The sequence below is a fragment of the Cyprinus carpio genome, unplaced genomic scaffold (genome assembly GCF_018340385.1).
Source record: "Cyprinus carpio isolate SPL01 unplaced genomic scaffold, ASM1834038v1 S000006739, whole genome shotgun sequence".
NCBI lineage: Eukaryota > Metazoa > Chordata > Actinopteri > Cypriniformes > Cyprinidae > Cyprinus > Cyprinus carpio.
Genome location: NW_024879338.1, coordinates 616,649 through 634,182, shown reverse-complemented (window position 1 = coordinate 634,182; position 17,534 = coordinate 616,649). Strand labels below are relative to the sequence as shown.

At 38.8% G+C, this 17,534-nt stretch overlaps 1 protein-coding gene across 1 annotated transcript; it reads right to left on the bottom strand.

Annotated features, from left to right (window-relative positions):
* Positions 1–350: 350 nt before the first annotated feature.
* Positions 351–14,698, bottom strand: LOC109048776 (extracellular calcium-sensing receptor-like). Its single transcript, XM_042755652.1, has 6 exons — positions 14,484–14,698; positions 3,616–3,826; positions 2,517–3,333; positions 2,048–2,283; positions 1,705–1,828; positions 351–1,580 (listed from the first exon to the last, which is right to left on the bottom strand). The coding sequence occupies exons 1-6, from the start codon at positions 14,696–14,698 to the stop codon at positions 685–687; spliced, it is 2,499 nt and encodes an 832-aa protein (XP_042611586.1). The 3' UTR covers positions 351–684.
* Positions 14,699–17,534: the final 2,836 nt, after the last annotated feature.

Sequence of the window (17,534 nt, the reverse complement as noted above, 5' to 3'; positions counted from 1 at the left end):
AATTTTTATAAGATGGGAAATGTGGTTTTACAAATGTTAGAAAAGTGGCTTTCAAATAGCATACCTAGGTTCCTAACTGATGAATTAATAGGGCAGCCACCAAGTGTTGGACAGTGTTCTAGTTTTTTACATGCAAAGTTTTTTGGTCCTAATTTATTTATTTGTTTGTTTGTTTGTTTGTTTGTTAGCAGTAGGAAATTACTAGTTTATATATATATATATATATATATATATATATATATATATATATATATATATATACAGTAGGTGGACATCCAAAACGTTACTTCTACCGCATATAATGCAGATCCAGAAAATGGCTGTCATGAAGATGGTCACGGAGAGTCCACTGTGTCTAGTGCTGACCCGGCCTACACTGCAGAGCCTGCAACAGCCTGTGGAGAGTAGAACTAATGGGTCAGACAGCCCTGAAAGTAGTGCTGCTATAATGTAGGCTGTTTAGTGTTTAGTGATCATCAAGTGATTATAAAGGTTTTTTTTTTAATTTTTTTTTTTTATTATTTATTTAGTTAGTTAGTTATAACTATAACATAATATTGAGCATTTCCTATTTATTTTGAAACAGACTTTAACTTCAATTTTTCAGTGGCCAAAATCACATAGCCTGTGTTTTGCTTGACAGCATTAACAAAATATATTTATTGCATGATCTGTATTGCTTAATCATTTCCCTATCATTTGTTTCTTTGTGTTTTTCTCTGGTTTTAGCAAAATTATGTAACATTTTGGGGCAAATATGCAAAATAGCAAACCAAAACTTGACGCTAAAATAGCAAATATCTGCACAGCTACAGTAAATTTTCCAGGAGAACTGACATAAGCTGGGATAAATGTGAGCCAGACAGCACAGAATATGAGCATACTGAATGTGATAAATTTGGCTTCATTGAAGTTATCAGGCAGTTTACGAGCAAAAAAGGCTAAAACAAAACACAAGATTGATAGCAGGCCAGTGTATCCCAGAACAGTCCAGAATCCAAGAGCTGAACCTAAGTTGCATTCTAAAATTATCTTTTCTCTGTAATAGCTCAAATTCATATATGGGAAAGGAGGATATATTGTTAACCAAAGCACACAGATAATCACCTGTATTAATGTTACGCAAACTACACTGAATCTTTGTTGAAGAGACCCAAACCATTTCATGACATTACTTCCTGGAAGTGTAGCTCTAAAAGCCATTAAGACCACTATAGTTTTCCCAAGAACACAGGAGATACAGAGGACAAAAGTGATCCCAAATGCTGTGTGACGCAACATACAGGACCACTCAGTGGGCTGACCAATGAAAGTAAATGAACAGAAAAAACACAGCGAGAGTGAGAAGAGCAACAAGAAACTCAGCACTGAGTTGTTGGCTCTTACAATGGGTGTTTCTTTATGAAGATAAAACAGAAGAGATACAATTGCTGTTAGTAACACCCCAATGAAGGAAAAAATACAAAGCACCATTCCCATGATTTCTGTATAGGTAAGGAATTCAACCACTTTTAATACACATGTGTCTCTGTTTTCATTTGGCCAGTACTCCAAATCACAAGGAAAGCATGTACTAGAATCTGTAAAGGAATTTCAAGAACAGATTATTTGAATGGAAAATGAATCATGAGGTCACTTGACCAATGCTTACACTTCACTTTATTGCACTTTATCACACGAGTTATCTAGCATGTACTGTTTTACCTGTGCCATTACTTATTTCTCCCTCTGCACATGGAATACAGTCATAACAGCAGACAGGCCGACCTTTTTGCATAGCCTTCCTAGTGCCAGGGGGGCACTTCTCACTGCACACGGACACAGGCAACTATGAGAAAATAAGGTTTCAAATTAGGCCAAATGATGAAGTTTTTTTTTTTTTTTTTTTGGCTTAACCGCATGAAAGTACTTTTCCAGCTTTTGCACCATTCTGCTTTCATATATATTTTTTTAAGGTATATTGATGTAATTGATTTATTTTTGATGGATCTCCTTCTCATAATTAAAATATTTTTTTGACATGCCTTCAATGCTGTTATGTATGTACCTGTTTACTGTTTCCTGTCCATAGCATGTGTTCCTGATTGACTTGAAGACATTGCTCTGAAGACACTGAGCTGTCATAGAAGCCCACATGCTTAAACTGAATACTTCCATCCTCAGCCGGCTGCCAGTTCACCAGATCATATCTCGCTACTGGGTCACCACTTGCATCAAAGAAGATTTTCTCCCCTGTTTTAACAGTGAAGCTCACATCTTTCATATATTCCAACATCTGAGTGAAAAAATGACATAAACATTATTATTATTATTTTTTAAGGTGTCCTTGTTACATGTGCATTGACAACATCGGAGTTATGATCAGGGATGGTTGCATCTGGTCATGCATAACTTACTATATATATATACAGTTGTGGCCAAAATTATTGGCAGTGACATAAATTTTGTGTCACTGCCAATACATTTGGCCATGACTGTATATGTGTGTGTGTGTGTGTGTGTGTAACAAGGACGTTTTTTTTTTTTTTTTTTACTCTTCATGCTTTTACGTACCATTTGTGGTGTGGGCCGTTCTCCTTTGCTGGTGTTGGTGGAGGATCTGAAGACATTATGTAGTGTATGTGCAACAGCATACACTGCAGTGTACACCTTATTTACTATTCGTAGCTCGGATACATCAGTATATACATTTTGCAGCTCAGCAAGTCTCTCTGAGCCAGTACAGCCACCAGTACCACTGTTCCTGAAAGAGCACTGAAAAACTGTTTCCCAGAATTCTTTTAAAAGTTCATTGTTTGGTTCTTGATCAGGGTGCACATTCAGTAGAAAATCTCGCAGGCCCACAATTTCAGCATTTGCTATAGCAAAACCCACAGCTCCAGAAAGTAAACTGTATTCATTTGTTTCTGCCAGACTTCGAGAAATAATCCAGGATTCACTGCCAATCCACTGTATCCCTGTAATGTTGTGTTGCACAATTAATTTCAAAAGGGGGATAAAATCTCCTAGTGCCATAAAAGCCAGCACCACCCTGGCTGTGCTCTTCTTTATCACTTCTATTGTCTTCAGAAATTGCTCTTCTGGATCAGTTTTAAATACAGCCTCTGAATATTCGATACAAATCCCTTCTTGTTTTGCAGCTTCCTCAAATACTGCAATACCATTATTACCATATTCACTGCGACTCCTGACTGTCCCAACCCAGGTCCAGCCAAAGTGCTTGACAAGCTGAGCCAGAGCACTGCTTTGGTAATAATCACTCGGTATTGTTCTGAAGAAGGATCGATACCTTTTTTTGTTACTCAGGCATGCACATGTGGCAAAGTGACTGATCTACAACAGATACGGGGTGAGGGGGTGCAGAGTATGTTAACTTTATGCACATATATTTTCCATATGCCTTTAATTATTATTATTATTTTTACTCTATGTCTGTATCCTAAAAGCATAATTTTACTAAACAGAGTGCTACAGACTAAATAAACTGAAAACATTGCTCTATATATTTACTTTAACATAATAACAAGTTCTTACAACAGGTATGCTGAATGGACCAACTAAAGATGCCAAGCCAATGGTGGGAGAGGAGTTTGATTCCCCAACAATAGCATGTACAGCTAGTGGTGTAGAACAGGACGTATCACTCAGAGTCTCTTCATAACCATTCATCAAAGCCATGCCTGAGGAGATAGCCTGAGCTATTGAGCCACAGGAATCATATATTTTATAGCCCAAAGAAACACCAGGCAACAGCTGTGTGCTGTTATTGATCTCCTCAATAGCAAAAATCAGAGTCTGAACAAACTTAAATTCACGCAAGTTCAAGCTGTGAAAATAAAAAATCAGCTGAATGCGTTGCAAAGAATCATTGTATGTTCAATTATTATTATTATTATTATTATTATTAAATTTTGTCACTGACAGGCCTTACAGAGTCATTATCATACAGACCTTCCACATGTTGTTTGTTCTGGTTTGGAAGTGAAATTGTGGATCTTCAAAAGAGCACTTTTGTGGAGTGAGAAAATTGCCCCAATGTTGATATCTCTATCTGCAGAAAGTAGAGAAAGGGCAGACTGACCAAGCAGTCTGCAGACTTGTGCTGAGGCTCGTACACAGATGACATACACCACCAGCAACATTAGCAGCTTTGACATAGAGTTCTTATCCATGGCAATCTGTACTGTATTCAGGGCAGGAACCTCTGAGGCAGAACAACGGAAACACTGCCTTTTATAATATATTAAAATGCCCTTTGGGGATCGCATAATAAATCATTCACTTGATTTCACTTCTGGTGAAAGTGACGTGACATACAGCCAAATATAGTGACCCATACTCAGAATTTGTGCTCTGCATTTAACCCATCCAAAGTGCACACCACACAACAGCGTGAAAACACACACACACACACACTGTGAACACACACCCGGAGCAATGGGCAGCCATTTATGCTGCGGCGCCCGAGGAGCAGTTGGGGGTTTGATGCCTTGCTCAAGGGCACCTCAGTTGTGGTATTGCAGGCCTGAGGCTTGAACCCACAACCTTAGGGTTAGGCAGTGGTGGACAGTAACGGAGTAGCTTTACTTCGTTACTGTACTTAAGTACATTTTTCAAGTATCTGTACTTTACTGGAGTAGTTTTATTTTTAGTAACTTTTACTTTTACTTCACTACATTCCAAAGCATAAGATCGTACTTTTTTTACTTAACTACATTTAATAAAACATATCGTTACTCCTTATAATAGGCTATATCACGTGCTCTGACACGCAGAAGCGGTTTCTGATTTAAGAACGAACTGATTCTTTTCAATGAAGCTTTTAAATCGGTTCGCAAATCCATAGACAAAAGATTCATTCACGAAGTAGAATGATTCGATTGCAGCTGTTCTAGAGTCAACAACTCACTGATTCAAATGAACCGTTTAGTACGAGTCTCTAGTGAACTCAATTCACAACCGGGAGATCTTGTGAGCGCGCGTGCGACTGATGCTGCTAAAAGTAAGGTACTAATGTGGAATTTTAGGATTAATTATTGTAACTGAAAATCATATTTATGTCAAAACTGTCATTTATTTTGGAACTTAATCTGCTGTAAAGGGTGATCTATTTAAGCCCACTGAAATGCTTGAACGCAAACCGATGCAAACACATCAGCATCAGTGCCTCTTACGTCAAAAAACAAAACATTAAAATAACACAGATTAAATAAAATAATTAATGCACGTTCAAATTCCCTGCTGCCATAGCATTAACAGTTCTATTAAAATGCTAGGCATTTAGCCCTATGTGACGTCTGTTTTTATATTGTTTATCAACAGTATAAATGTTTATATTGTTTGAATTAACTAGCCGAGTAGACAGATATTAATGTTTATTCATAACCATACTGAAAATAAGTAAATATTGGTAGCTGATGCTAACTGTCTAGCTAACAAGCTTGGTGCTAAGTTGAGGTTAATTTTTAAAAATAAAGTCCAAATATTTTTATTCAGTCACCTAGATAGATTACATCTGAGGGAAAAGAAAAGGCTGTGATGTTCAGAACATGGTAACTGCAGTAATTATCAAAGTGGGAAGTGATTATGGAGACAGATTAGGTCTCAAATATAATTAACGCAAAAAACACGATTCACACATGCGTAAACAATTTCACATGCATGAAACCTAATTCATGTACACAAAAAAAAAATTCACGTGCATGAAAAAAAAAATATATTCACAAAAAGCAATTCACATGCGCAAAATAAAATTATATATTCATAAAATACATTTCACAAATGCAAAACACAATTCGTAGATATACAACTGTGCACAAAAACCTTTGAATGTTTAAAATGTACGAGTGTCTGAATGTACAAATCGTCATTTACTACGAATCCACTCGGATTTGTGTGTGTGTGTTTTTTGAGACTTTTCCTGGCAGAGCTCTCTTCCCACGTGGGTCTGTCGTACTCTTTAGCCAATCAGATGCGAGCTTACCATTCAACCAATCATATCATAAGCCACTGAGAGTGCATTCAAGGAGCACGATTCTGCGCACCTTTTGCGCAATATGGATTAATTAGAACGGATATTAAGCCTTTACATCAGTAATCCCATAGACAGTAAAAGAAATGGACACAGCGACCCAATTGGAACTCAATTGAGACAACTGAAGCCCCATTTTTAGCGATTTTTTAGAACTTTCGGTTTCTGACGCGCAGACTCAAACTAAGCTTGATGACGTCAGCAACCTGTCTGACAGATGTAAATCTTCTAGTAGCTGTGCGTGCAAACTGCCATCGTTAATCTTGCAGAGACGGCGAGCTTGAGCGGGGAGTTCTTTGGCGTGAGTGAGCAGGGGTAAGTATTCTGATTAATTATTTTGTATAGTATTTTAAAATGTAACGCCAGGGCTTCTATGGGCTTCTCTCTTGACGTCTCCCCGATTGCCTGCGAGCTTCTGAATGCACTCTCGGTGGCTTATGATATGATTGGTTGAATGGGTTAGCTCGCATCTGATTGGCTAAAGAGTACGACAGGCCCACGTGGGAAGAGAGCTCTGCCAGGAAAGTCTCAAAAACACACACACACACAAATCCGAGTGGATTCGGTAGTAAATGACGATTTGTACATTCAGACACTCTTACATTTTAAACATTCAAAGGTTTCTGTGCACAGTTGTATATCTACGAATTGTGTTTTGGCATTTGTGAAATGTATTTTATGAATATATAATTTTATTTTGCGCATGTGAATTGCTTTTTGTGAATGTATATTTTTTTTTCACGCACGTGAATTTTTTTTGTGTGTACGTGATTTAGGTTTCATGCATGTGAAATTGTCTATGCATGTGTGAATTGTGTTTTTTGCGTGAATTATATTTGAGACTAATCTGTCACCATAAGTGATGTCCTCTGGGGGCATTTGGCCAGGGTTTTTTTTATATATATATATACACCACAGACAAGGTTTGAGAAGGAAAAAATCATTATTACTTTTTAATTTTTTATCATCAAATATTATTTTTTCCTTAAAATGTTCTTCCTAACTTCAGGCCTTATTCTGAAATATAGTAGCAAAAGCCAAAAATATATTGTATGGGTCAAAATGATACATTTTTCGTTTTTATGGCAAAAATTATTAGGATATTAAGTAAAGATTATGTTCCATGAAGAGATATTTTGTAAATTTTCTACCGTAAATATATCAAAACTTAATTTTTGATTAGTAATATGCATTGCTATGAACTTAATTTAGACAAATTTAAAAGTGATTTTCTCAATGTTTAGAATTTTTTGGCTCCCTTAGATTCCAGATTTTCAAATAGTTGTATCTCAGCCAAAATATCATCCTTTCCTAACAGCTTATTTAATTCAGCTTTCGGATGATGCATAAATCTCAATTTCAAAAAATTGACCCTTATGACTGGTTTTGTGGTCCAGGGTCACAAATCTGTTTTCTCTCAGGTACATCGCAGTGTATCTTCACAGTGAACATTACTACATCACTCTCATCAGCGTAGTCCATATCAACAACAAAAAATATATTTTGACTCCATATATTGGTTATTTTGAGAAAATTCCAGGTATTTTGAGCAGTAGGATTATAAAAAAAAATATGTGCTAATATAAAATTTAATTAAGTAGCCTATATAAAATTGCTAAATAAATCTATCTATCACTACTTTTTTACTTAAGTACATAAAAAATCAAGTACTTTTGTACTTTCACTTGAGTTAAATTGAAAAAGGAGTACTTTTACTTTTACTGGAGTATTATTTTATTATACGTATCTGTACTTTTACTCAAGTACTTGATTTGTGTACTTCGTCCACCACTGGGGTTAGGAGTCAAACTCTCTAACCACAAGGCCACAACTTCCCCAATTCCACGACTTCTAGCACTCAAGATTAATTTAAAGCCAGTTGTAATAATCTGAATTAGCATGACAAAGGTTGGTTAAAACATTGAATAAACCAATAAAACCTTAAAGCTTTTGTATCTAATTGAGAAGCAAATCCAACCTCAGAAGCACAAAAAAGAGTGGAGATTAAAAGAAAGGGTGTGAAAGAGAAAAAGAAAAGAAAGAAAAACAGAAAAAGATGAAACGAAAGAAAGAAAGAAAGAAAGAAAGAAAGAAAGAAAGAAAGAAAAGAAAAGAAAGAAAAACAGAAAGAAAGAAAGAAAGAAAGAAAGAAAGAAAGAAAGAACACTGCATGCATCAGTTGTGGAATCAGCAAAAAAAAAAAAAGAATGCCTGGAAATCTGTCTGTAATTAATTCAATGCAAGAACAATACAACAACTTCAGGTCAAAATCTTTAGCTTTATAAATTTACTGTTTAGTGACATCTGTGGGTTGACCTTATAAATTCTGTCATGACAGCTCTCAGAGAGATTGGCATACTTATGGACATTGTAACGTTAATGTATTTGGCAGAACTGATCTGCTATGCTGCAACGGAAGAGCAAGTACAGAGACTTGCTACTGCCAGTATATCCATAGAAATGCTGCCGTGAACATGCATGCTTCTGCCACATATGTAAAATATGAAATTACCACCCAACAAAGCAGGAGACACTAGAAATGGACAGTACAAGCCAAGATATGCATGTTGCTGAGTGTAAGAAAACAAGTTGAACATAAATAGGACGAGACAGGACAACCCCCCCCCCCCCCCAACAAGCTGATCTACCATTAAAGGGCTAGTTCACCAAATTGTAGAACAGTGCTACGGACACTTTTTGCTCCACTCTAACCTCTTGCTTGGACAACTTTTGCCCACTGTCGTCTAGACCGGCACGCACCACCCCATCTGCCCCCTGGCTGTCCGATGTTCTCTGTGAACATCGCTCTAAACTCAGGGCTGCAGAGAGGAAATGGCATAAATCAAGAAACTCTACCGACCTCAGTGTGAATCAGTCTCTCCTCTCTTCCTTCTCTGCAAACGTCTTCACTGCTAAAACATCATACTACCATGACAAAATTAACAACTGTTGTGACGCTCGGACACTCTTCAAAACCTTCTCTTCTCTTCTTAATCCGCCTCCACCTGCTCCTCCATCGACTCTTACAGCTGACGACTTTGCAGTTTTCTTCACAAATAAGACAAGAACCATCAGTGACCAATTCTCCACACCCTAGACTGAGGATAACTTCACAACGACTAATGCACACTCTCTCCTCCTTCTCTCCACTCTCAGAGACGGACATTTCCAAACTTATCCTGTCCAGTCATCCTACTACTTGCCCACTTGGTCCGATCCCCACTCACCTCTTTTAATTGTTTTCTTCTTCAGTCATACCTTCACTTACTCATATTATCAACACCTCTCTTCACTCTGGAACATTTCCCTCAGCATTTAAGCAGGCTCGGGTAAGCCCACTGCTGAAGAAACCATCTCTAAATCCAGCACTTCTAGAAAACTACAGACCGGTATCCCTTCTTCCATTCATTGCAAAGACACTCAAACGAGCTGTGTTCAACCAGCTCTCTATGTTTCTTGTACAGAACAACCTCCTGAACAGCAACCAATCTGGCTTCAAAAGCGGCCACTTAACTGAGACTGCCCTGCTCTCGGTTACTGAAGCCCTGCGACTGGCAAGAGCAGCTTCAAAATCCTCAGTACTCATTTTGCTGGACCTGTCTGCTGCTTTTGACACCGTTAATCAACAGATTCTCCTGTCCACCCTCAGAAAGATGGGCATCTCTGGAACCGCACTCCAGTGGCTTAACTCCTACCTTTCTGATAGATCCTTCATGGTGTCTTGGAGGGGTGAAGTTTCTAAGTCACAACAACTTGCTACTGGGGTTTCTCAAGGCTCAGTACTTGGACCGCTTCTCTTCTCCATCTACATGACGTCATTAGGATCTGTCATTCAGAAGCATGGCTTTTCCTATCACTGCTACGCTGATGACACTCAACTCTACTTCTCATTTCAACCAGATGACCCAACGGTAGTTGCTCACATTTCAGCCTGTCTGAGTGAGATTTCTAGCTGGATGAATGACCATCACCTTCAGCTCAACCTTACTAAGACTGAACTGCTGGTGGTTCCAGCTAACCCATCGTTTCATCACAACTTCTCTATACAGCTGGGTTCGTCAACCATAACTGCTTCCAGGACAGCCAGAAACCTAGGAGTTGTGATGGATCATCAGTTAAGCTTCTCAGACCATATTGCTACAACGACCCGGTCCTGCAGATTTGCCTATTACAACATTAGAAAAGATTAGACCCTTCCTGTCAGAGCAAGCCACCGAACTTCTTGTCCAAGCTCTTGTTCTCTCCAGACTGGACTATTGTAATGCTCTCCTGGCAGGCCTTCCTGCATGTACTATCAAGCCTCTGCAACTGATCCAGAATGCAGCAGCGAGGGTTGTCTTCAATGAGCCAAAAACAGCTCATGTTACTCCTCTCCTCATCAGGTTACACTGGCTACCAGTAGCCGCTCGCATCAAATTCAAGGTACTGATGCTTGCCTACAAGACGACCACTGGCACGGCGCCAACATACCTAAGCTCATTAGTTCAATCTTATGCTCCCTCCAGAAGTTTGCGCTCTGCAAGTGAACGACGCCTTGTGGTGCCATCCCAAAGAGGTTCAAAATCACTCTCACTGACTTTTTCCTGGACTGCGCCCAGCTGGTGGAATGACCTCCCGATCTCAATTCGAACAGCTGAGTCTTTACTCATTTTCAAAAAACATCTAAAGACTCATCTTTTTCGCTTGCACTTAACCAACTAATACTAGTACTTACCTTTTCTTTTTCTTGTCTATTATATTCAAAAAAAATAAAATAAAAAAACCCTGGCTACGTGTTCTGTACTAGACTAACTGAGACTTGTCATAGCACTTGTATACCGTTGTTGTTCTCTCGTTGATCTGATTGTTTCTACTGTTCTCATTTGTAAGTCGCTTTGGATAAAAGCATCTGCTAAATGATTAAATGTAAATGTTAAATGTAATTAGCCCATGTTTTACTCATCCTCAAAGCATCCCACGTGTATATGACTTTCTTCTTTCAGACAAATCCAGTCAGAGTTATATTAAAAATTATCCAGGCTCTTGCAAGCGTTAGAATCAGAGTAGGCGGGTTTTTTTGTTCAAAATCCAAAAGTTGTCAAATGCAGCGCACGCAACCGAAATAAAATGTGCCTCACACGGCTCTGGGGGGTGAATAAAGGTCTCCTGTAGCAAATCGATGTGTTTTTGTAAGAAAAATATCCATATTTAAAATGTTATAAATATTTTTATCTCACTTCTGCTTACTGTCATATACAGAAGCCATTCCAGGCGGATGACGTTTTAAGCCAGGGCTTCCCAACCACATACACCCCTAAATGCACAATCACAAGCTGATCTCCAACACCTGTCGCTTATTCCCCTTACCACATCTATTTCCTCCTGTGTCTTCTCTTTGCTGTCAGTTGACCACTCCTCATTTGACGTGACATTCAGCCAAGTATGGTGACCCATACTCAGAATTCGTGCTCTGCATTTAACCCATCCGAAGTGCACACACACAGAGCAGTGAACACACACACACACACTGTGAACACACACCCGGAGCAGTGGGCAGCCATTTTATGCTGCAGTGCCCGGGGAGCAATTGGGGGTTCAATGCCTTGCTCAAGGGCACCTCAGTCGTGGTATTGAAGGTGGAGAGAGAACTGTACATGCACTCCCCCCACCCACAATTCCTGCCGGCCCGAGACTCGAACTCACAACCCTTCGATTGGGAGTCCGACTCTCTAACCATTAGGCCACGACTTCAAATTTATTTGTGCTCAGGACCCAAAGACGAGAAGTTTGTAGCAAAGCCATTTTCCTCACTGGAATCAGGTACGTTTCTCTTATGGTCGTCCTGCTGGAATTCTCTCTTTGTGGTCTCCAGAATCTATGCTATGGTTGAAATACCAAAGGTTGTGAGCAATCACCATGCATGTTTGACATGCTGCCTTCTGTCATACTGTTTATTTCCTAATTCCTGTCATGTGATCAGTCACACGACAGACGGACCCAGATTCACTTAAAGACATACAAACATTAAAACAGATAAGAAGTATAAAATAGCTAACACAACATGTAAAACTATTAAAACTCAAATATACATAAATCATTATAATATATTGAGCAGTTTATAACGTGTCCTGTATGACAGTGTCACAAGTTCAATAACAGTACAGATAATGTTCGTCAGCCTGCTAATCACTGATACTGTAATTCGACACTCAGACGACACTCAGTCAAGTCTGTTTAGGGGTGTGGACTTGTCACATGTATATCAGGGAACTGAGGTTATGTAAGTAACCGAGTACGTTCCCTTTCAATACTCCACTCATACTGCATCGAGTGGATAGAATTTAACCCTCTGGAGTCTAAGGGTATTTTTGGGGCCTGGAGAAGTTTTGTCATGCCCTGACATTTGTGCTTTTTTCAGTTTGTTATAAATATCCAAATGGCTAAAGTCTAATCTCACTGTAATCAGCACAAACTGGGCTATAATAATATGTGAGCAGCATGTATGTACATGATTGTGTTTTTGAGAAAAAAAATGTTATGCGTGGTTAGTGAAAAACTAAAAATGTTAGATCACTTGAATAAGGCAATAAAACACATACAGAAAATTGGTTCCCGGGACTTTTAAGAACTGGAGCTTGTAGCCTAGAATTTTTTTTTTCTAAATGATGTGAAAATCATCTCGTTTACTCACTTACAGAAAACAATATATTGATTTAAATTTTCTAAGACACTTTTTGTTGGTAAAAGTCATATGCGAGTAGGCATCAACTATCATGAATTGACACCTGAGAAGACAAAGGCCTGCATAATGAGCTGCATAATGAGCCATTCAGTCAGCTGTGTCACTGAGAGGGATGAGTTACAAGAAAGAATGTGAGGACAAAATAAATGTAAATAATTTTATGTTTGTAGTTGATTTAGAATATATTTAATTATCCCACAACATAACTTAATACTCACTTGTGAGTGCAGTTAAACAATTTATTAGGAACAATCAAAGCTGACTTTCAAACTGAATTTTTTGCATCATTACTCCAGTCACACAATCCTTCAGAAATCCTTTTAACAATCGTATTTTCTACAAAAAAAAAAAAAAATGGTTATTTTTATGATTATTATTGTTTTAATTTTATTTTTATTATTATTATAATTATAATTATTTTTTTTTATTATTACTATTATTATTATTAATGTTGAAAAGAGCTGAGAATATTTTTTTTCAGGTTTGTTAGGGGGAATAAATTGAAAGAACAGCATGTGTTTATTACATTTGTTCCAGTTACATTTATTGGTACATTTATATTATTTACATCAAGCTTTTGAATGGTATAGTAGTGTATATTGTTATTGAAACTTCATAATATTTAACTTGATTACATTTAGTCAGGAATTATAGTTTGGAAAAAGTCTTTGGAAAAAGTCTAACTAGTAAAATGTTTACATGTTATGTGAAAACTAGTACAAGTATATAAATAAATAAAAAGAGACTTACTCATGTTTATGATCTCTGCTGAATAAAGTGCTTCATTCTTTTTTTCTGAGGAAATCCAAATCTCAAATCCTCAACCACATCACATCTTTTTGGGGTGAATTATGTCTTATTCCTCTCATCGCGAAGCAAACAGTAAAATAAAATAAAAAACTCAAAGAACAATCTCACTGCGTTGTCTTCTGTTGTGTGGGCGTACTCAAGCCGCGCGCTTCAGTGAAACATTAGAATCTGAATAGCGCGCTCGGCGCGGGGCGTGGTCGCATTAGAAGATAATGAAGGGAGACGTGAAAAACGGACATCGCATTGTTTTCTTATGGATTACTTTATCACAGAATATTTGTTTTCGGCAGCACTTGTTTAGTTTAAAGGTAGACATGTCAGGCTTTCTATAGATATCTCTCTCATGTCTCTGTGTTGAGTATTCACTGAGTTACAGTTCATTTTAATGACGCGTTTGTAAATGAAGATCAGCGCAGACAAAGGCTGCAGACAGCACACCTTGTTTGTTATCTTTATTTTATAAGTGCACAAAGTTTTTTTGTTATTATGTCTGTATACAAAAAAGTACACCCTTTACAGATTCGATTGATGTATTGCTCTTATCTGTACGATCAAAACTGAAAGTGTTATTTAAGTTCTTTTCGGAGTTATCAGGAGAAAATACCCCAAAACGCTTATACGCGTTAATCGACTTCAGAGGGTTAAGCAGATAGAATCTGAGCCTGCAAGGCCAGAACATCCAACAATAGAACCTGGTGAAAGTGGACGGCGAGGCCCAGCTGACCGCCACACAAATATCTGCTATGAACACACCGCTAGACTATGCCCAGTATTAGGCCACTCCCCGAGTTGAATGGGCCCCTTGGTGCAGCCACCATGTCATACAAAAAGTTAAAATCCTGGTCCTCCTCAGAAGGAGGAAGCGCAGAAAGAGTAATAACTTGGGCTCTAAACGGGGTGTAGAGCACCTTATGAATGTACCGATGTCTTGGTTTTAGGATGACTTTGGAGTCATTAGGCCCAGACTCAAGACTTACAGAGAGAGCCTGCAAGTCACCTACTCGTTTAATTGATGCTAAAGCCAGTAGCAGAGCAGTTTTCAATGACAGGGTTTTCAAGTTTGCAGACTGTAGTGGCTCAAAGGTGGAGCCCTTGAGGGATCCCAGGACCATGGGCAGGTCCCATGCAGGGACCATGGGGGACAGGGGCAGTTTGAGCATCCTGGATTTACTCAGGAAATAGACAAAGTTGTTCCAGCCCACAGAATGTCCGGCTATAGGAGCATGGGAAGCTCTACATACTGTAGACCTTGAGCGTGGAAGGAGAGCGGCCCTTGTTCTACAGCTCTTGTAGGTAGGACAATATCACTGTTATGCAGTGGCGGAGCTTTGTGTGACTATAATGTACTGGACTGTTTTAGTGCCTAAAACACAACTGAGTACAATTAATCTCTACTTAACTGTAATTGAGATATTTGTGTATTAGATCAAGTAATACTGAATGAATATGACAATTTTTGTATTTTTCATCACCTCCAGGTATTTTAATAAAGGGGCTCACTACAGCTGTTATGCTTTGTGGACTTTTGTGTTTGTTTTCATTTCATCCCTCGTGTTCTTTGACCTAGTTTTGTCTCCCCTTGATTGTGTCATTCTGTTCAGTGTTTCTTTGTCCCTTATTACGTTTATATTGGTGTGTCTACCCTTCCTTCTCTGTGGATTATCTTCGTATTGGATGTTATTAAACTACATATTAATTTCATCATTGTTCTTGTGTGCCTTCCTCGACAAAGCTGTGACAGAATACTGAACCATGAAAAGTTAAAGTAGCGATGCCCCTTCTATCCGTTTTGTTTCCATTTTTTGTCAGTTTTTATTTTGTACTCATAAATTGCCTGAAAGATCTCCTTCCCCTCTTGAAACACGGACATCACTCTGATGTCCTCCTCCTGCTGCTGGAGCAGTGGAAGATGCCTCTCGAGGTCCACTCGGCGATCTTCGTGGAGATCGCCAACCATTCCAGCAAAACGGACAGCAGCTTCTGTGCATTCTTCCAGACGAGCCTCAACGATCAGAGTGTGGTTGTCTGGAGGTGGACCTCAGGATTCATTTTCTGCCATTGTGAAGTGGGTGCTGGTGAGCAACAAATCGCCATTCACCATTCAAATCGAGCATCTCACCAGTGCCACTCCAGACCCAGAGCCCAGCCCACCCTCTCCCCGCTGCGCGCAGCCAAAGCCTAAGCCCACCCCTGACGGAGAGCCAGAGATTTCTTGTGCGGGTTATTTATGATGATGTGATAGCATGCACCACATATTTGCGTACTGTTGAAGAGTGTGTGCCATGAGCACAGTAAAATGGCTGATGGGACAGGAAAGTGTGTTTTACCTAAATATAGTCTAACATCATCTCATCAGACCACAGTTCACAATTGTTCTACTGAAGCTCGTTTGGCTGCTGTAGCTTTATGGAGGAAGTGCGTATCTGAAAATTCTTCCATTCGATATGGTCAGAATAAATGCATATGGTATGGTCGATATGGTCTTAATAAATGCATTTCTTGTCAAGAAAAAAAAAGGGACAAAAACTGCAGTTTTGAGTGGGGGGGCCAAGCTTTCATCAGTGGTGGCCATGGCCACCCCCCGGCTCCGCCCTTGCCATCTTGTCACATGAAACTGGGTCTTCACCATGGGTTGTACACCAGGTGGAAAAGACTGCACACTTAAGGGCATATAGGTGTCTCATAGCCTTTGAGATGGTATTCAGGATGCTCTCAGGCAGTAGGGCTGTGACGGTGGCAGATTTTTACTACCTCAGTGGTAACGGACCAACTACCGCCGGTGGCGCAATGTGGCTATATATATATATGTTACAGGTCCCCGGCAGTCGGGAAGACTGTAAGCAGTAATCAACTTTACATTAAATGAGAGAGAGAGACAAGAGTTAGTTGTTTCCTTAATGGTCCTCTTTGTTGTCTTTTAATACACATACAAATTTGCATTTCAGAGTCAGTAAGACACTTTGAATCACAAAATGATTCATAAACATGTTGGTACAAAATAATACACATTGTATAGATCAAATAAACAATAAATAAATAAATAAATGATAACAACCTTAACCAAATGTACAGGAATGCCCTAATTCTTACAATTGGCCTGAATTCAGGTAATGTTAAGTATCTTAAGTAAACAACTCAAGTGAGTAACTTATTTCAGGTAAGTGATAGTGTTACAAGAGTAAACTTTTCTATGACCTACTGTAAGTGTCCTAAAATTATGATAAAATAAATAATCAATATTTCTTCGATTACTTGCCCCAAATTAGACAATCTCTTCTTCGAATTGAAATTGTCAATAATTGTTCTAATGGTGTTAATGTTGAAAGCTGTTCTGTGACTGTGGTGCTGGGAGTTGATTTACAACATCCTGCCTTTCTGTGGAATTCGGCTCATGTTTCAACCAGGCTCCCGATCGAATCTTTAATTTGTCTGGTTCACGCTACAGTATATTAGCAGCAGCATTTACGCATCTGTGTTAATACAGCTGGACCAAAATGCAGTCTAGAGCATGTAATCACTGATAGTAACAGACATGAAAACAGGTTAAATTAAATAAGCTTTCTTGTGTATGCATTTCAACCAGGGTTCGCTATATTTAGCGGCGTAATCTCAATGTCACTTTTGTATAAATCTAAGGTTGATGTTTCATTAGCTGTGCTGAGTGTCCGGTTGAATTCAGCTGCATGCAGCGTCAAAAGCACAAGCTTTTTACCACTGCTCTATACAATTAGAGAATTTAGTTTTATTAATGAGAGTTATCAAATTCCTAATTATGATATTTGATCAGGTGGGTGCTGGGGTCTTATCTATTGGATTGCAACGTATATTCTTGTTAACACTTGTGAATATTACACATAGTGCACATCTGATTAGAGTTAAGCTCGGCGGCATTGTAGGCCAGGCACACATAGATACATGCGGTTCACATTGCTCTTTGAGCAGTCTTTAGCAATAGATCTGCTTTGTGGGGGG

Bases quoted from the DNA above. Each gene is read 5' to 3' on its own strand.
- LOC109048776 (XM_042755652.1), bottom strand. From the start codon at position 14,698: ATGGTCCCTGCATGGGACCTGCCCATGGTCCTGGGATCCCTCAAGGGC. The intron at 3,827-14,483 runs GTACATTCATAA...TTATTTTCACAG, and splicing joins ATCCTAAAACCAAGACATCG to CTTGAACTTGCGTGAATTTA. The intron at 3,334-3,615 runs GTACATGCTATT...TATCTGTTGTAG, and splicing joins CCTGTTCTACACCACTAGCT to ATCAGTCACTTTGCCACATG.